Source organism: Mobula hypostoma, chromosome 2 (assembly GCF_963921235.1).
Source record: "Mobula hypostoma chromosome 2, sMobHyp1.1, whole genome shotgun sequence".
Classification (NCBI taxonomy): Eukaryota; Metazoa; Chordata; class Chondrichthyes; order Myliobatiformes; family Myliobatidae; genus Mobula; species Mobula hypostoma.
This window is the reverse complement of record NC_086098.1, coordinates 142672246-142693898: the sequence shown is the minus strand read 5'-3', so window position 1 is coordinate 142693898 and position 21653 is coordinate 142672246. Positions and strand designations below refer to the sequence as shown.

The following is a 21653-nucleotide window of genomic DNA, read 5'->3' as shown; positions in this document are numbered from 1 at the left end:
CTTTAGCCAAAGGGTGGTTAATCTGTGGAATTCATTGCCACCAGCAGCCATGGAGGCTAGGTCACTGAGTATATTTAAGCCTGAGATTGATAGATATTTTATTAGTCAGGGCGTGAAAGGTTACAGGGAGAAAGCAGGAGAATGGGGTTGAGGGGGAAATGGACCAGCCATGATGAACTGGCAGAGCAAACTCGTTGGACCAAATAGCCTAATTCTGCTTCTATGTCTTAGTCTCCTAATACTTTGTACTTCTTGTTGAAATAATGAAATCACTTAAATTTCTCTCCCAGCATTTTCCAGCATCTCCAAGCCCGAATGCTTGAAATCGCGGTAAGCAAAACACTTCCAATATATCTTGCTGCTTATTTCACACCAACCATCAGTGACAGAAATTACTGATTTTTAAAAAAAACACACACAGTAAATAAGTCCTACAAAAACAGCAAAAATAGTGAGATAGTGTTCATAGGCCGGGAACAGTTCAGAAATCTGATGGCAGAGTGAAAAACAGCTTTCTGCGATGTTGAGTATGTGTCGTCAGGCTCCTGTACCTCCTCCCTGATGATAGTACTGAGAAGGTGGTATGTCCTGGATGGTGGGGGTCTTTTATGATGGATAAAATTTTGATTCATCGCCTCTTGATATTGGGGATGTTAGTGCCCATGATAGCTGAGTTTACAACCTTCTGCAGCTCCACCACCCCCACCCCCCAATACTGTGGATTGGCCCCTTCATATCAGATGGCAATGCTCTCCACGGTACATCTGCCAAAATTTGCTGGAGTCTTTGGGAGATATCAAATCTCCTTAAACTCCTAATCAAATATAGTTGCTGGCATGCCTTCTTCGTAACTGCATCAATATGTTGGGCCTAGGATATATGTTCAGAGATGTTGACACCCAGAAATTTGAAAATGCTCACCCTTCCCTCGATGAGGACTGGTGTGTATTCCCTCAAATTCCCCTTATTGTTGCAACACCACTCAACCAAATTATTTATCTCACTCCTGTACACCACCTCATTGCCATCTGAGACTTTGCTGACAACAGTTGTGTCATCTGTGAATTTATAGATGGCCTTTGCATTGTACCTAGCCACATATTCATGGGTGTAGAGCAGCAGGCAAAACACACATCCTTATGATGTGACTTCGGTGACTGTCAGAAAAGTGGAGATGTTCAAGTAATTCACAATTCACTATGCAAAAACAAATGGACTGTGGAATAAATTTCACTTTCATGGAATTTGAGGAAGGAAACTTTTTTCCCCTCATTTGTGTTTCTTGACAAATATGCAGTTACAGTTTTGTGTTACAAAAAGTTAGGAAACAGATTGATTTCTAAGAATATAATCTCCTGTAATGTGTTGCCTGTACATTAAATCATTTTATATTTGTAAGCTGTAGTTTCATCCATTCAATAATTTCAGCAATTAGGCTTTTGATTGGAATACAACTGAACAGATTACAGCAAACTGGTAAATGAAGATGAATAAATGGTAATTTTTCAGCTTGATTGAGAAGAGAATGATCTTGAAAGCTGTCAAACTGCAGCCAAAGACAAATTGGCTTTAATTAATGTTCTAAACATGATCAATACTCATTTCATTCAGATACTGTAATCCACTCATAAGGCTCTACAGTACCAAAGTGACAACCTCACAAACTCTCTGATCAATATTTGTTGACGAATGAATGTTATCAATTAATGTAAATATTGTTGGTAATTACTGTGGGTAACAAAGATTTTGTTTCCTGAATATTTTTAGATGTATTGCATGGATTTGGTGCTGCTGATTTTGAAAATCACCAAGTAATTTCCCTATCAAGCACCAATTTGAAAAAAAAAATCGCCTATATTTGTTATTTCAATTCATAATTCAAGTCAGTTAAAATGTTGCCTACAATGTACACTGAAAGGTTTTCTATCTTGTCCAGGCATGCCTGGGCATGCTTAGGCAGGGTGGATGCTGCATGATAGGACCTCCTTTAGAAAGGCTATAAAAGCACCACACATGCATCATCCTATGCATTGCATTTACATGTTTGTAATCACATTGACGTGCATGCTCTATGCACACAGCATACTGCGTGTACTCATTATAATAAACTAATTGTATTATCAGCATTAACTGTGATTACAAAATGTCTCACCAAGTTTGCAACAGCCGCAACACTGTTATATTTGTAGCGAGTATACACTTAAATCTCAAAGACTGAGCATGACTCCTCTTATTAAGAAAGCCTGTAAGCTGTATTTTGGGTGTAAAATTGGCAACCAAGACAAAGCCTGGGCTCCCTATATTTGTTGCACAACATGTGTTGTCAATCTTAGAACTTGGCTCAGAAGTACTTGGAAGTTAATGCCATCCACTGTCCCGAAGATATGGCAAGAGAAGGATCATGTGACAGACGGCTACTTCTGTCTAACCAGTGTGTTTGGTTTCTCTGCTAAAAACAAGAAATCCTTTGAATACCTCAATCTCCCTTCAGCCACCAGAGACATGGAGTCTAGAGGAGGCAGACGAAGATGCTTTGATACATGAACCAAGAATGGAAAATAACACTGATACTAATACAGACTTTGAATCCTTTGTGTTGTGTTAGCCTCATCTGATAACTCGATCTGAGTTAAATGACCTGGTCAGGGACTTGGGTTTGTCAAAGCCAAAAGCATAATTAGTGTTCAAGACTGCAAGGATGGAATCTGCTGTCATCAAGCACAAAAATTTCTGTGAAGGATTTCGATATTTGAGATATCTACTTCTCAGAATAACTGATGCCAAGATTAAGGAAAGCATTTTTGTTGGTCTATAAATCAAACAGGTCATCAATGACAGACAATTTGAAGAACTTCTAGTGGGACCGGTGAAAATCGCATGGAAGGCATTCAAGGATGTTACTGAAAATTTCTTTGGCAACTACAACAACAAATGTGCAGTTGGTTGACAACATGCTTCAACCATGAAGTGCACATCATTAAAAGTTCATTTTCTGCATTCCCATTTAGATTTCTTCCCTGCAAATCTTGGCAGGTTTCACCAGGACGCTGGGGAGAAATGCTATCAGGGTAACTAGAATCCATCAATGGTGGCTGATTATTGTCAGACACTTAAGCGAGAAGCCTCAGATACTTAAGTACAAACGAAAATCATCAACAAAACATTAACTTCAGCACCATTATGCAATTAAACACATTGCATTCAATAAAAGTTTATTTCTCGTTTCTCCAAATTCCTGCATGATACAAGTAGTCTGAAATTAAACTTCTCTTCAGCCTCAAGTGGTCTATCATAACCAAAAACACTCTGAGGAAGCAAAAATTTGCTGTGCAATGTTATTTGAAAATATTTGAAACCGCTTTCAACTTTGAATATGCATTGTAAAAGTGAACTTGGTTAAACAAGATAATTTACAAATCTGATAAAATAATTATCTCAAAAGAACACCTGAGTTATCCTTTCTTATTAAATCCAGGTCCTCTTCGAATTTTAGGATATTTTGACATAAAAATCCAGACATTTTTCAAATGTTAACCACATCCTCTCATTATTTCACTGCATTCTCTTTTCAACCACAGACTCATCAACATGTGTCTTAATTCAAGAACGTCAGCTATATTTCCTTCTGCTGGGCTGATCTATATCCATCGACCTTCACGCTCCTTACTCTCATCCCAAAATTCATTATTCCATTATTTCTGCTTCATACTGAAATATCTCAGCCTAAAAAGTCTTCTAAACCCAGTCTGTGCCCCATATTGCTGAAATCAACAACATGCCATTCAAAAGCATGTTTTAAAGTATTTCCACTGTAACTTTCATTGTTTATACTACCTACTAAATCTCCACATAGCTCAGCATTTAAAACATCCTTTACTTTATGGACAACATACACAAAATGCTGGAGGAACTCTACAGGCCAGGCAGCATCTATGGAAAAAATTAAGCAGTCAGGCATTTCAAGCCAAAACCTTTCATCAATCTGTCTTTGGGGAGCTCCTCCAGCATTTTGTGTGTATTGCTTGGATTTCCAGCATCTGCAGATTTTCTCTTTGCTTGTGATAGGTTTACTTTCTGGAGTTCATGAATACACAAGTCTTTTAAAAAAAAAATTACCTTAACTTTTACTATTACTATTCTTCAGTCATGTTTCAGCCACTCTTGTGGCTGTTGTTCTCTCCCTGAGATCGTCAATGCATTTAACACATTTGGTGGGTTTTCATTCCCCAAATATATTGGTTCACAGCAAGTTACTAACAGTGGCTTGAAAAGCATTTATTGGCAATCCCAAATTGCCACCAAATTAAGTGATGCTTGTTTGGTTGTTTCAGTTAAGTCAACAGAGTTTTCCACTTAGGATCAAAAAGTGGCTATTACAAGCATAATGGCAATTTCTCCCTACCATTAGTGATTCAATTGGTTTTAATGACAATCCAGTGATTTCATGGTCACTATTTGAGAATTTTCTCTCCAAATACGCCCCCCACCTCTCGCTCTCAAAACCTACTTCTGTAGTAAACTTTTGGGTACTTCCCCTGAGATCACCTTATGTGTCGTGATGTCTAATTTTGTTTGCTACTGTTCTAGTTAAGCACCCTGAAAGGTGGGGGGGGGGAAGGTGGAGGGGGAGAGGTGGAGGAAAATAATTAAGTACCAAAGTTGATGAATAGTGATTCTTCACCCCACCCCTAACCATTACTAATTTAATTATTATATTTTAATAACACAACTGACCTGATGGAATTTAAATGTGTACCTAGATCAATAGTCGAGGTCTCACAATATTGGCAAGATTCAGAATGCTAACATCACTACAACTACTTATAATTGCCAAACAAATTTCTAACACCACAGAGCAACCTTGGCATATTACTTTCTGATCAATTTATAGGAAGGATTATTTTTAAGAAGTTTTGATTACAAAATTTAATTTTGACATATCACTCCAGCTTAAACTACAATAAACGGTAAAGTTAAAAAGTCACTGTAACATCTAACCACGAGTTTATCTCTTGTCAATCTAACAATTCTGTCACAACTTGCTGACACCAACCCACTTTCACCATCAGACCAGACATCCAAACTTGACTGGTCTGGATGCAAAAGGCCATCTGCTGAATGGCTGCATCTGATGCTCCAGCAGTGTGGCTTGAGTAGCAGTGTAGGCTGCACAGAAGCACAAGGCCCAACCCAGAAGTGCACCTGTAAAATCTGACAACTGATGCGTTCAGGAATAATTTTTAAAAAGATAGAAGTAAAAAATTTAAAATTAGCAGAACATTTAAAAATGATAAATTAAACTCAAACAACTAAGTAAAGTCCTACAACCCCCAATTAAACCAACAGCATCATGAAGCAGAGTGCCCTATCACCAGCATAAACCATGGGAATCTCAAGCCTGTCATGAACTCTACTGGCAGTTCTACAAAATGGAGCCCCATATCTGATATAGCACCCACACACATCAAGTTCAAGATTTCTGCACTGACTGAACATGATAGAGTCCTCAGTGCAACAATCTGATGGAGCAAGTCAGCAGACTGAATTGTATCTGTTGGGAGGGGGCAAAGAATGGTTGACATTTTGGGTTAAACACTACATCAGGATGAAGGGAGGGGAGATGGTCAGTATCAAGAGGGGAAGTGGTGAGACAGAGGCCAGGATAAAGGATGAAAGGCAGATCCTGCTAGTTAGGGGAGGGGTAGAATTTGCTTGCAGATGGATGACAGATGGACAGATATAAAAAAAGGCAGGTGGAGCAGGCCGGTAGAGAGAAGGGTGAAGACAGCTTGGAGTATGATGAATGGTTCTAAGATGCACCCCATTTAAGAAAGATAATATAGGCTTTTGTTTTCCTTTGTAAGTTGCATTTTTATGAAATTTAAAATCACTGTGCACTAATGCGGTTTCTAAAAAAACTTCTTTTAAAAGAGCAATTTTCCTTGCATCTCAATGTAGATTTCCATCCCAGTTCTTGAGCACGCACTTTTATTGTAATAATATGCAGATGTAAAATTGATTGCACTGCAATGCCATCTAGTGGATGTCACTAGATTAAAAATCAAACAAATTGGTTTCTTCTGTATACGAGAGGCAGCCAGGGGGTTCATGCCAGTTCTCAGTTTAGCAATCCCATCAACGCATTCCTATAACTTACTCTCATCAACTTCCCCTTACGATTCATTTGCATTCTGTTTCTCTTTTCACTACCCTGTTGTATTCACGAATGGCATGACCTGACTGGATGGCATGTAAACAAAATTTTCATTATATGTCAGTACATGTGACAATAACAATAAACCAATACCTTTATGAAGAGGTGATTTTGTCTGCAATTTCTTATGACTAATCTAACAGCACACCTTTGGGCTGGCAGATACCCACATATACAAAGGGAAAATGCACATCCCCCACACATTCAACAGCCAAGGTTTGGCAACAGTGACCTTGCGGCAGCAGAATTAAATGATACACCCTCATCCTCCCCTAATGGCATTGATTAATGGCAAAGACAGATCAAAATCAGGAAAGTCCTATTTTACTGAAGGTGCTATGTGGCCGACTACTGCTTGCTTTCCTTGCTAAGGTACATATTGCTCCGTCTTGTATCAAAGGGATGTCTCAGCTCCAGACTAGAGAGCAGTTCAACAGCTTTCATTTGCCAAATCAGTCATATGGTGGTCTAACATGCGTCCAATCTGTGCTGAAATATGGACAATTTGTTCTGGCAGCCATTTGCTGAAAATAAGAAATTCTTGTCTTAGTAAGTTGGCTTAATACCCATGGCTGAATGCAAAGGTGTGCTCCCTACTAAAAGTCCTTCAAATCTGGAGACAGAAAGTTCCCGGAGCAGTCAGAAGAAACTTCATCTTAGGCATTTGGCTGTCTTTGCCCTCTGACACACAAGAAGTTCAGTAACACCTGTCCGATGTATGTGGCTGAGTATTAAGGGCATTACTGACCACAAAAGGAAAAACAGCATCAACTATACCAGTGAGGCATCCCTCCATGATGCTCTAAACAACTTTTATGCACACTTCCCAGCATACAACACAACACTAGTCATGAAATGTACCTCTCTTCCAGGTGAGCAGCCACTGTCTGCAACAGCAGCAGATGTGAGAAGGACTCTGCAGAGAGTCAACCCTGTAAAGTGGCTGGGCCAGACAACATCACAGGGTGAGTACTCAGAGTATGCACCATGTCACTGATATCTTCAACACTACACTCATCCAGGCTTCTGTCCCCACATGCTTCAAATCAGTCACCATCATCCCTGTACCAAAGAACTCAACACCTTCAGTCTAAGTGACTACCACCCAGCAGCACCAATGGCAATCATTCAGTGCTTTGAATGGATAATAATGGCACTCATAAAAATCTCCATTCCAGCTGCACTAGACACTCACCAATATGCTTGCCAACAGAACCACTCTACAACAGATGCCATAGCATCAGTCATGCACCTGGCCCTGACACACTTATTAAACAAGGACTCTTATGTCAGAATTTCTGGATTTCAGTTCAGCATTCAACACTATTGTCCCATTGACCTTGGGGAACAAACTCCTACTCCTCAGTCAACTGAGTGTTGTGCTCCTAACCAACAGACCTCAGATAGGATGCACAACCGTTCCTCCCCCTCTTCCATCATGCTTAACACAGGCGCCCAGGGCTGTGTGCTGAGCTCTCTGTTCATACACAACAAAAAGGCCAAACACCTGAGTAAACACATCTGTAAAGTTCGCCGATGACACAAGTGTGGTGGGGCTCATTGCCAACAACATTGAGACAGCCTGCAGATGATCTGGAAGGACTTGAGGCCTGTTACCAGACAAATAACCTCTTCTTCAATGTCAACAAGACAAAGGAGATAGCTATTGACTTCAGGAGAACTCACACCACTCACACTCCTCTTTACATCAGGAGCACAGCAGTGGAAACTGTGAGCAGTTTGAAACTCCTGGGAGTGCACATCTCACACAACCTCTCATGGTCTCCGGAACACATCCTACACAGTCAAGAAAGCTCACCAATGCCTCTATACTTTCTGCGGAGTCTGAAGAGAGCTGGATTTTGCACATCTATACTCATGTTATTCTACACATGTGCAGTAGTGAGTATCTGCATCACTACATAGTACGGAAACTGCACTGCAATAAGACAGGAATACTCTACAACGGGTAGTTAAAACTGCCCAACTCATCACCGGCACTGGAAAAAGGACAGTAACATCAAGGAGGATCTCACCCACCCTGCTCATGTTTGTCCTACTCTCATCAGGAAGGAGACCACGTGGCATCCACGCCAGGACCACTGGACTTAAAAACAGTTTCTCCCACACACTAAGGCTGAACAACAACACCTCCACTCACTAACTCACCCCCCCCCGCCCCGCACAACCACCACTTTATCATTTCCTGTCAGAGTCACCTTCTGTACAAACACTCCTGCTCCAAGCATCACTTTATGGACATACAATCAGTGTATATAAGCTATCTTATGTATTGATATTTATTGTGTTCCTTATATTATTGTGGAGTTTTTTGTGCTGCATTGGATTTGGAGTAACAATTATTTTGTTCTTCCTTACATTTGTTCTCATTTGAACCGAGTTAAAATTGCATCATGAAATGGGTCAAGGACATGAGTGCTTCACACAATGAATTATTCTTAAAATGCAGTGTCTAGCACAGCCAAACTCTAGTTTCATATGAAAATTTGCATAATTTTGGCTTACAGTTCTAACTGCCACACAGAGCTTTAAGAATGAAAATGTCTGGAGATCCAATACAAAATTTGTTTAGTTCTGTTAACTGATTAATTTTTAAACCTAAAGTTAATGCATAAATGATAGGATTCTGAGTTGTATGGAAGCAAAATATGTCTAAGTCCTTAACCAGGTAGCAAGACAGATTAATAAAGAGATATAAAGACATACAGTATGCTTTCCTTTATTCAATGATGCACGCAGTACAAGAACGTAATGCAGCAACTAGTTACAATATCAGTTAGACCACAACTTAAGTATGTACTGCATCAAGTTCTGGTCACCATATTTACAGGAAAGATGCCATTGCCCTGGTGGAGATGCAAGCAGAGTTAAGATGACATTATCAGTAGTTGAAAAACAAAGATTGGATAAGTTACGGTGGTCTTCTCTGATGGGGGATTTAATTGAGAGGTATTAAAACATGAGGGTCTGGATAGAGCATTTCCTTCACCTGAGAGGTCATAAACTAGAGGGCATAGATTTAAATTCAGACTATGAGAAAACTAAGGATTTCTTTTTTTTTAATTCACCCCCCCCCCCCCAAAAATATAGATGTTTGGAACTTCTGATCTGAAAAGATGGTAGAGGCAGAAACTCTCACTGCACTTAAAAAATATTTGCATGTGCAGCTGAAAAGTTGAGATTGGCAAGGCAACAGACATAATACTGGAAGGTGGGCTCTTTTTATGACACTGACACAGCAAGCCAAATGCTCTCCTCCAGTACCGTGCATTTTCTAGAGTTGTTGAATCATCGATAATTTTGAGAAAATATAATTACATCCCTAGTTTAGTCATTACTTTAACACGTACCAATCAGCTTTCCTCTATGAACAGAAAAAAATGTCCACTTCAACCTTAAATAGGCACCTCTTATCCTGAAATTGCATATCCAAGTTCAGGACTTCTCCTTCTTACAATCCCCCCCACTCCCCACACCAAGAAGAAATATCCTCCCACTTCTACTTTGATGTGGTGCATATAAATATTCTCTTTTTCTTCTAAATTCCTACAGAATAAGCAGTGGGACACCCATTCGAACACCCCTTCACTCTGCTCCACTGTCACAAGGATTACTGCAGAAAATCCTACCAAATGCAATAAGCATATACAACAGTTCATCCGTGCGACAAGAGAACACACATCGTCTGTTTTATTATTTTGTACATTATTGCACATTGGTAAATTATTGTGTATATTATTATTCTGTACTTTCTTACTAGTTAAGTTTGCACACTGCTAAGTGTGTTTTTAAATGTTGCTGGCCAAAGAATTTCTCACTCGGGATCAATAAAGTACTTATTATTATATGCACAGGCCAAACCTACTAAGGCAACCCTCATAAGACAACACCAACGTTTTGACATTTAATCAAGTGAACATTGGATCTGCTTCAAGTTAGGGGACTAGAACTTCAGCTCTAGTCAATATGATATAGGAGCAAAATTAGGCCAGTTAGCCCACTGAGTCTGCTCCACCCTTTCATCATGGCTGATCTATTTCCCACTTAGCCCCCAATCTCTGGCCTTTTTCCTGTAACCCTTCATGCCCTGACTAATCAAGGATCTATCAACCTCTGCCTTAAATACAGCCAATGACTTGGTCACCACAGCCATGTGTAGCAATAAGTTCCACAGATTCACCATTCCCTGGCTGAAGAAATTCCTCCTCATCTCCATTCTAAATGAACAAACCTCTATTCTGAGGCTGTGTCCACTGGTCCTAGACTCTTCCACCGTAGGGAACATCCTCCCCAAATCCACTCCATCTTGTCTTTTCAACATTCAATAGGTTTCATTAAGATTCCCCCACATTCTTCTAAATCAGTGAGTACAGGCCCAGTGCCATCAAATGTTCCTCATATGATAAGCCTTTCTATCCCAGATCATTTTCATGAACCTTCTTTGAACCCTCCCCAATGTCAACGCTTCCTTTTTGAAAATTTCTCTGAACTAAATGAAAAGTAAATACTTTGTGCAACAAATTTTAGAATTTTAAATTTTAAGAGGAAAGCTGGAAACAATTGCTAAATAAATTAGTTCCATGGAGGCATTCAGTCTAATTCACCAAATCAAAATTAAATTGTTGTGAACTATGGAAAATGATGGAATGTAGCTAAAATTAAATTGTATTCATGTTCATCAGATAATCAAAATTCAGGTACAGTAGCTTAGAGGTACATCAATGCCACATTTGCCTTCAGTTTCAGAAACCCTGTTGTGTTTTCGTTGTTGCCCAGAGACAGCGGCATTCAGTTAAAACTATGATCAGATTCCCATTGGTAAATGTTGGCAGGTGAGCATTGCAGTTTCAGTGGAAGTCCATGAAAGTGTGCACTGTTAAACAAAACTATTCAGAATGTCAAATCCATTAATTTTGTTCACTACTTGAGTCCATCTGCAATGTTCTATCTTGCTGAGACCTCACTGCACTCTTGCTCAGATTAAATGAGGCACAGGACTCAAAATCCCACTGATTTCAGGGCTACAAAAAAGAAAGCAAATGAGAAGTTCCTTTCTTGTTGATTAAATTAAAAACAACTATCCAGAAGTATCTGATTTGGAAAAAAAATTTTGAAAGGTTTCTTCATAATTAAGAGCCTTTTTAAAACTGTCTCAATATCACTGAGAAACATTTGAGTCAACACCTCAGACCAGGGGTAGGCAACCTTAAGCACAAATGATTTTCTAGCATGCATTATTCATTAATTTGAGGCCAAATATAACTAGATGTATTTAAATGGATAATTCCCATACTTCAGGTTTTTTATGGCATTTATCTGGCCCACCGTCTGCTCATTAATACACGATCCGGCCCACAGAGGCAAAAAGGTTGCCAATCCCTGCCTTAGACAGCTCTCAAAGCTTTCAGGAATCATGCTCCTGAAGAGTTCTACAAAGAAGATTCAAGTCAAACTATTGGAGTCGTAGATGCTGTGCTCAACATGATAACAGTTCAAGATACAGAGGCACTAAGTATGCAGGTAACAATTCCAGTCAGCTGATTAGGTCAACAAGATTCAGTCAAAATCATATTTCGACTGAATCAATACTGCAGCTGTAAAATGTAGATCACTGCTAACAACAATAGGTCTCTACTATGTTTATCTGCTTTGGATGCAATTCAATTACTTGACTAGACGGACCTGGTTCACTCCATGAAAATCTATAATCCATTAAATCAATCTCTCAACTTGTTGTGTACATACATCTATTGATGCTTCTGGACACATCTTCAGTGATGTTCCTGGAATCATCGGGTGTTTCGGGTCTTTCAACATCATACAACCTCCTCCAGGTGACCCAGCCAGGGCTGATCAGACCCCAGCTTGTGTCCAGATGGCTAGCTACTTATGACTTCATGGCTCCCCTCTTTTGAGCCACAGCCACCTTGAGGCCCTCTCTGCCGCATCGGTGGTACTGCGGATGGCTCTCCTCTTCCTCTCTCCCTCGATGCCCAAAATGCTGAAGGCTCTAACTAAAGAATGGGCTACGAATCCCCTACAACCAACCTCCACAGGGAGACACCTCGCCCTCCATCCAGCCTGCTGACAGTTGCTGACCAGTCCTGCGTACTGGGAGAGCTTCCTTTCAAAGGCCTCCTCCAAGCTATCTTCCCATGGGACTGTCAGCTCCAGCAGCACCACTTGCTTAGTCGACTCAGACACTAGGACAATGTCTGGTCGCAGGGTGGTGGCTGCGATATGGTTGGGGAACTTCAGCTGCCCTTCGAGGTCCACCAACAGCTGCCAGTCCCTTACAGAGGTCAGAATGCCTGCAGATGTTCTTTTGGCAGGTATTGGCTGCTCCCCAGCTCTGACAAAGGCAATGGTCTGCTTGGAGGGTCGGGACCACTTCGCCCACTCAACTCCTGCGCTGACGGCTTCAGTGATGGTCTTCAGGACCTGATCATGCCTCCACCTGTACCGTCCCTCACCAAGTGCCCTTGCACAGCCGCTGAGGATGTGCTCCAGGGTTCCTCGCTTGGAGCACAGTGGGCACACAGATGACTCTGCCTTGCCCCATGTGTGCAGGTTTGATGGGCTTGGAAGCACATCGTACACTGCCAAGTTAATTATAAAACCATTATTCAATTTTGATACTACAAATATACCACAATCCAGCAGAGGGACCTGGACAATGCAACACCCAGATTAAAAGTGGCATTTGAAGTTGGCCAAGTCCTGAAAGACATAGCTGGCAAAGTTGGCCTGTGGCAGATAGCCAGGGTACCAAAACCACTGAGAAGTCTCCTTGACCTTGCTGCCACCAATCCAACTGCTACTGATGTATTTGTCCCTGACAACACTAACTATCCAAAAATTCTTATGGAAACAAAATCCCCTCCATTGAATTGAGGCATACGATTGTGTTAAACAGCATAGACTCAAAACAGATCTGTCAACCAAAACCTGGGCACCCATTAGACACACAATACAAGAAACACAAGGAAAGGACAGGAGAAAGCTACCTGATCTCTCAAGCCTGGCCCTTCAATGTAATCATAGTAGAAATGTCCACAGCCTCAAATGTTCTTCTGTGCCTGTTCCCCACAGCCCTCATTTCCATGAACTTACAAAAAAAAATGATCTATCGCTTTAAATTTCGTGATCTAGGGCAAAGAATACACCACTACATTTAAATTTCTCAGTGTATTGGATTTATGTAATTCTCTCCACAGAAAGTAGCAGAGGCAAGATCATCATAAGTATTTAAAAGGTACATGGATTTTTGGAATGGAGGCCAGTGAGGATTGGTACAGAAGATGAGTTTGGGCCTGGGGTAGATCAGCAATGATCATATTAAAGAGCAGGGTAGGCACAGCAGAGGTGACCTATTTGTGTCTTCCAAGAAATACCTATTCATCTCAGTTTTAAATAACCTTTCCCTCTTCCTGTAATTATGAAAGATTCTCATGAAAGATTCTCCCACTTGTGGAAACATCTGAACAGCTACCTTTCACGCCCACTTGGGATCTAATGTTCAATCAGATAACCACTCATTTTTCTAAACTGTAAGGAATAGAGATCCAAGTTCTATATTCCCACCCTAACCTGTAAGCATATGAACTTGCATATCCCTTACCTCATCATTACAATCAAGCCTGGGAATTAACTCTGGTTCAATGAAGCACACAGACGAGCACTCCATGAATAGCAGGAGAAAAACACACAATGAAGCTGCAATGCAGTGCCAAATGCTTGTTGAACAGCAAAGATAGCAAGTGACAAAACAAAGCAATCCATAACCAACAAGTCAGATTAAGACTGAAATCCCGTCAAATCTAGTTGGCAGTGAAAAACTAAACAATTAATACGAGAAAGTGGTTCAAATAACTCAGCATATGAGCACTAAAGACTGGTGTTTCTGTACAGTCAGACGTGCCAAACTGATAAGCCATCTCCTCTGAACATTCTCACTAGCACAAAACCAGCCCTCAGTCACTCCATATATTAAGGAATAGATTAGATTAGATTATGAGGACACTCAATCCTCGTTTATTGTCATTTAGAAATGCATGCATTAAAAAATGATACAACGTTCTTCAAGAATGATATCACAAGAAAACACAGGACAAACCAAGACTAAAACTTACAAAACCACATAATTATAACATATAGTTACAACAGTGCAAAGCAATACCATAATTTGATAACGAGCAGACCATGGGCACGGTAAAAAAAAGTCTCAAAGTCCCGATAGCCTCATGATCTCACGTAGGCCGCAGAAGGGAGTACCAGATAAAACAAATGCTTTCCAATCCTCCTCACAGCTTTGGTCCCAAAGTGATAAATTTCAGAAATGAGATGAGAGTGACTGACTTCAGAATCAGATTTATTACCACTGTCTTATATGACGTGAAATTTTTTTGTGGCAGCAGTACAGTGCAAAGGCACACTATCAGTATGGATTACAAAATAGTGCAAAAACAAGGAATAATGAGGTACTGTTCAGAGATTTGATAACAGAAGGGAGGAAGTTGCTCCTAAGTTACTGAGTATGGGTCTCTTGTATGTTCTCCTTGACAGTAGAAACAAGAAGAGGGCATGTCCCAGATAATGGATGCCGCTTTCTTGAGGCACCTGCTCTTGAAGATGTCATCAGTGGAAGGTTATGTCAGTGATGTTGTTGGCTGCAGTCTCTTGTGATCCTATGCACTGGAGCCTCCATACCAGGCTGTGATGCAACCAGTCAGCATGCTCTCCACAGCACACCTGCAGAAAATTGTAAGAGACATACAAATCCCAAAACTCCTTTCGAAATAGAGCACTGGTGTACTTTCAAGACTGCATCAAAGTGTTGGGCCCAGGGTAGGTCCCTGGAGGTGTTAACACTCGAAGCTGGACCTTTTCCACAGTTGACCTCTCAATAAGGACTAGTTTGTTTTCTCCTGATTTCCCATCCCGCTGAAATACATAATCAATTTCCTGGGTTTGCTGACGTTGAGCGTAAGGTTGTTGTTGCAACACCACTTCCTCTTAATCCTGTATGAGTCCTCTTTGCCATCTGAGATTTACCAACAGTACAGCCATCTGCAAATACATAAACAGCATTTGAGCTGTGCCCGTGATGATCTTCAGCAAGGAAGTGGTGCTATCATTACTGACCGTGGTCTCCTGATGAGAGACAGACCCAGATTTTGAAGCTTGTTGATTAGTATTGAGGGGATGACAGTGCTGAACACAGAACTGTAATCAATAAACAGTAGCTTTATGTACGATTTGTTGTTGTCTAGGTGCTCCAAAGCAGAGTGGAGAGTCAGGGAGACTGTGTCTGCTGTAGACCTGTTGCGGAGTTTGGCGAACTGCAGTGAGCAATGGCTTAAGGAAAAATTAAGATACTTTCAAAGGCACACCAGTCTTGATGAAGTCAATGAAAGCCATGGTATATTCATTCAGTTCCAAAGATGAATCCCTGAATATGGTCCAGAACACCGATTCAAAACAGTCTTGTAAATGCTCCTCCATCACCTTTGACCAAACCTTCACATCCTTGCCACTGGTGCTGCAGTCTTCAGTTTCTGCCTAGGAGTAGAAGTACAGCCAGGTGATCAAACTTGCCAAAGTGTGGACATGAGATGGTACGATAAATGCTTTTTAGAATCAAGGCAACATTTGGCTTAGTGTAGATTCAAGTTGCCTTTGTAAAACTGAAGCCAACCTGCATTAAGGGAGAATTACTCAAGTGGTCGGAGCCTCGCCTTATGCAAAACAACATTGTTGCAGTTGTTCAATGTCAATCATTTGGATTTTGGACATCGCTATGGGATTTTCATAGTGTTTGCCAAAGGAACAACCATCTTCATCTCACTGACATTGTTCCTATGATAAGGAGGAAGTAAGGATGTTTGCTGACTATCACAGTATGTTTGATTCCACTTGCAATACCTCAACCAATGCAGCAGCAAGACACTGGCAATATTCAGGAAGGAGCTGAAAAGTAGCAAGTAACATACATACTACAAAATTACAAAGACCACCTCGAGAAAAAGAATTCTCAACATCTATTCCCAACATCCAATGTCATTACTATCTTGAATCCATCATCATCCTGGGAATTAATACTGGGGAAAAAAAATCAATCCTACCTATCACGTAAATATTGTGGCTACTCTTGGTATCCAGTGGTGCTTAATTCAATTCTCACTCCAAAGTCCTTATACTATTTGAGAGGTACGAGTGTGATGGAGTATTTGTCTGGATAAATGTATCTCTCGTGCAGAAAAATACCATTCAGGATAGAGCAGCGGAATTAATTGGCACTTTTCAACAAATCTAATCAAGCAGCTTCACCACCAGTGCAACACGACTGCAATGTGCATTATCTACAAAAGGGACACCCAATGTCCTCTTCAAAGCTGTGACCTCTACCACTAGAGACGAGGGTAGCAGGTTGATGGGAACAACACCATCAGGTTATCTTCCAAGTTGTGAACCACCTTGCCCTTGAAATAATTATCATTCCTACATGATCACTGGGTCTAAAACCCTTGTAACTTCTTACCCAAAGACACTGTAGAAGTACATCCACTGAAAAGATGCAGCAGCTGCCGAAGGTGGTTCACATATTCGAGGGCAATTACGAATGGCCTACCAGCAGTATCCTCATCACAAAACAATGAATTATAATAAATTATACAATTTAAGTACAATATGTTTGTGAAGCAAATAAACAAATCAAATATTTAGTGCGTGTTACTGGGAAGAAGTGAGAGTAGGGAGGTTTCTTGATTTCCACAAGATTAAATTTTGTGTTTCATTACATTTTTGTACCACTGAGCCACTTTATCAGGAAGTTGCAGAAGATAAAACAAGTATATACAGCTCATTATAGTCCAAAAGTAAATTTGTGGTCTAAATATTCTTTGGCTGAGGAGAAAGAAAAGAAAACCCAGCTAATGCGGTGCTGGACAGTTATTATTGCAGGAATCAAACGACTGGGTTTAGCGCTGATGTATCTACCTGACTAACAAAAAGACAAACATCCCTTATTATCTAAGCTAATTTGCAATGCACCAATTAGGCTTGAGAACAAATACATCAATCACAGCCTTGCAACAAGAGGTTTGGTGACTAAAGGGTAAAATGTCAAATGTTAACTAAATATCATTCAGTTTAACAGAATGTCAGTTAAGCAAAAAATGTTAAAAACAAAAAGCTGGTTCATTCCTGTACACGCCCTTTTGAACATACTGCATTTTTTGACTAACTGTCAGAATTAGTTTTGCTTCTCGTTTAAACACCAGACGATGTTCGCAGATGTACCATGTTCTGAGAGTCCATGGACCCAAATGGTACTTTCTTTTCTTTTGTGGTTGTATGTACTGTTTCACAAGTTAGATATCTTCAAAAACCTATGCAAAAACCCTATAAAAAGCAATGAAAGATGCTACATATTCTAAAAGAGTTTTTATCAGTTTCAGAAGCAGCTTTTATTTCTTTTTTTCAATTACTTATTTTTCTGAAAAGCAAGGTAACATTCTTACTTGCAAAAGGCTGTGGGTCTCTTATTTTGCTTTAAAATTTACATATTTATTTGGTACATTTCTAACCAGTACAAGATTTGAGTTGTTAATGCACATGCCTTTACTTTCATATCAGTTTTGCACAATGTAAACAATAATAGATTCAACATATAATGCTGCATTTCTGCATAAAGCAAAGAAACTTTGGAAAGAACAATCCACTTAATTTTCTCTTGTTTGTCACTGAATTTTTTTTCTTTCATCATTGAAGATGTACTGCATTAGATATGACAGCACCACACACCCACTGATATCCGACATAGAGATGAACCCTCCAAGAGGTGGATTAGAAATATTATAACAAAGATTAGTGTGGGAGCTGAGGAACAGCAAACTTACTCTCAAGGTATCTGCAGATTTTATCTTGTTTGTGATAACATAACACCATGCTGGCCCTAATAAATTAGCTTTTACTATCAGCTACAACCTGGACAAAGTATTTTCTTATACAAGGTTACAACAGTCTTCAACAACCATAGATCCCTACATATTCAGAAGCTGCACATTCTTCAATTATCAGGATGACCTGTAGTCAAAATGTAATATGAAATAATTTACACATTTCTAATACTGACTTGGGTGGTAAGGTGGAGATACTTGTCTACCTAAGGACGTGTAAGGCACTCCTTCCCTCCGCTAGCCTGCGGGTCACCCTTGGGCAAGGTGTGCCTCCACTTAGTGCCCCGAAATGTCGACAGCTTTTTCTATAGATGCTGCCTGGCCTGCTGAATTCCTCCAGCATTTTGTGTGTGTTGCTTGATTTCCAGCATCTGCAGACTTTCTCTTGTTGATAATGAATGCTATGTCAGTTAGACACATTCTGAACAGAAAATAATATGAAGCAATATTAAGCAGACACACAACTAAAACCTTCAATGAAATAATGAAGCAAGCTGGGGCAGGTGCATGTTAACAGAGTGTGGAGTCTATCAGGTCTTCAATACAAATGTACATTGCCCCAAGATATAAGACTTTCAGCTTCCTGGTTCTTGTTGTTTTCTAAGTTCTCAGGAAGGTTACCTTCACTAACCAACTAATGCAATTTCAGTTGTTTAATAGCACCCCTGAAGTGTTCTTGAGTCTAAAACAGTTTATTGCTGTAGTAATTGCACTGCAAGTGCATGTTGCAGGTATTTAAGTATAGGCTCAATCAATTAGTCCCTTAAAAGTATTTTAAAATTGCCTATTGAACAAGTGTGTTTCGAAGTTTAAAAAAAATCTCAGATTGAAGATATAGGAAATAGACTTGAATGGTAGTATTTGTCCTCAATATCCTGGAGGAAACTTTTCCCACCAATTATATAGAAATTTACACTATTGTTTTGAGTCCTTGGTTAAAAATAGTAAACAATTGTTCAGGAAAACAACAAATTTGGAAATGGGAAATGTAATTCTGCAATGATTTTCCAGTTATTAGTCCAACACAGGAAGACAAGAACATCTGCAACAGTCAGCAAAACAAACAATAAGAAGAGGTGACAAAGTAACATACCATTTTGTAAGCCCATCCAAAGCTGCTTATGATCCTTTTTCTGCATCTCATTGATTACTTGACTTTTGTGCTTTAAGGCATCAGCTTCTTTAATGCAGGACATAAAATGAGCTTCAACAGCATCTTTTGTGAGGCAATGAAGTAATTCCATTTCAGGAAAATTCTGGGGAAAAATAAGCATACCATTGTACTCTACTGTAAAAAAAATATACAAATGTATTTTGTAACTTACATTGCCACAATCAAACGAATAACAGAACTGCAAATTGTTCATAAGTGGTTTAAGAACACATTCTTAAAAAATAGGGTATTATAAAATACTGTACAACTGATCATTTAAAGCAAGGCTTCCCAACCTTTACGTCATGGACCCCAGGTTGGAAACACTTGATTTAAAGGATCTTCCATACAATTATTGAACTTTCCCACCCCCCCCCCGCAAAGTCTCAATAAATTTATCCAGTAATCAGGTGAAATGCTCGTAACTCCCAGATTCAACATTTGGTCAGTATTTCACATAGGACCATGTTTTAGGCAAGGCTAGAATGTAGAAGGGAACACAGGGAAGACAATTAATTGTCCTTCAGCAACTGTTACTGTAAATGCACATAGGAAGACAGGATTAAACTGCACCAAGCTGAAGGCTGAAAAGCCCATTCTGCGAATGCTTAATAGACAAATTAATAATTCATTAAGCAACAGAAATTAAGCTATAATTATTTCAAAGCTTGTCTATGGTTATCTCTTCTGATATCCATTTTTATTATTATTTAGAATACATCACAAGGTTTAAGAGTAAACAAAATCTAAATGTTTTTCATGAGGGTGTTAAGAGATTGAAGTAACTACCAAGAAGTCATGGTTTTAAGTACAGTGTCAAACATCAAATAACATCAATATTTTAAATGAAAAATACTTTGTCCTCATTATTTCGAATGATTTACTAATGTAACTTAATATTTTCATTTTGTTTAAGTGCCCCTAAAGGTTTAAGGCTTAATCCTCAGAGTCCCAATATACTACAGAAGCTGGAATCTAGAACAAAAATAAAACATACTGCTGACAGAACTCAGCAGATTAAGCAACATCTGTGGAGAAAAAGGAATCGTCGACGTTACTGGCTGTAATCCTGCATCAGGACCAAGCGTTGAGAGAAGATAGCCAACAGGAGGCTGCCAGAGGGAGGGGTGAGGTAGGAGCTTTGGGGTGACAGAAACCTAGTAAGGTCGGGAATGATATGCAGAGTCAGGCGAGAGAGGAGTTAATTAGGAGAGAGACAGGTGAGAAACAGACAAGGAAAAACAAATGGGATGATGGAAGCAGGTGGGCAGAGTGGAAGGGAATGATAGAAAGAGGCTAAAAGGTGATAAGTGGAACCAGATGCCGAAGGATATATGGAGGGTAGGACAGGTCAGTAGAGACAAAACCCAGGAGTACAGGTATGGGTGATGGCCAGACAGAAATGGGAAAGTGAACAAAAGGAAAGAGAACCAGCAGGAGACCGTCTGAAAATTCCCACCTCCTTTCTTCACACCACCTGGCTCCATCGGCTCATTATTGTTTTCTGATAACTGTTACCACGAATCACCCACCAACAAATCTATATTAAATCATCCAGAGTAATCCAGTTATTTCCATTCCCGATTAAGGTCATAACACTATGAGAGCAGTCCAAAGGGAACTGGCCCAAAACTGTTACTGCCCCACAATCTCCAGAGAGTGAACAGTACATTAAACCAAGCCCCAGGGTTTAGTTATGGGAGCTGTGTTCAGGGAACTCATCCAAACTATAGAGAAAAAGGAGGTTGGGCCTTTGATACATCTTTTCACCGGTTGGTTATTATAGCTAGGGGTTTAGTGGGGATAAGCTCCCATTACCGATTAAATGCTCCCAATAGCATGCATCTCAAATAACCTTTGACAACTAAGTCTCAGCTCCTGGCATTCACATCTGGCTTAGCTACTAAGCCCAACGGAACAACTTTTACTAACAGAAGAAGGGGCAAAGGTGGGCTACTGGTGCTTTACCAATCGCTTCAAGAAAATGGGGCTCGTCAGCCATGGTTGGCAGCTCAAGTGGGAGAAGGTTTGTTGAAGAAACTGCTGAGGAATTATTACTAATGATCTTTCAAGAATCAATAAAGTCTGGCATGGTTCCGGAGGACTGAAAAATTACAAAAGTCACTCTGCTTTTCAAGAAGCAAGGGAGGTAGAAGAAAGGAAATTACAGACCAGTTAGCCTGACCTCAGTGGTTGGGAAGATGTTGGAGTTGATTGTTAAGGATGTGGTTTCAGGATACTGGGAGGCATGTGACCCTTAAGGGAAGATCTTGCCTGACCAATCTGTTGGAACCCTTTGAAGAAA

At 40.0% G+C, this 21653-nt stretch overlaps 1 protein-coding gene across 3 annotated transcripts in view; it reads right to left on the bottom strand.

Moving 5' to 3' along the window:
- The window catches only part of atg5 (ATG5 autophagy related 5 homolog (S. cerevisiae)), a 173090-nt gene that overhangs the window by 95124 nt on the left and 56313 nt on the right, over window positions 1-21653 (bottom strand). For all 3 annotated transcript variants that reach the window (XM_063040824.1, XM_063040825.1, XM_063040826.1), the window contains exon 5: window positions 19289-19451. In XM_063040824.1, coding sequence (XP_062896894.1) covers window positions 19289-19451 — 163 coding nt within the window. The remainder of the gene's footprint in view (window positions 1-19288; window positions 19452-21653) is intronic.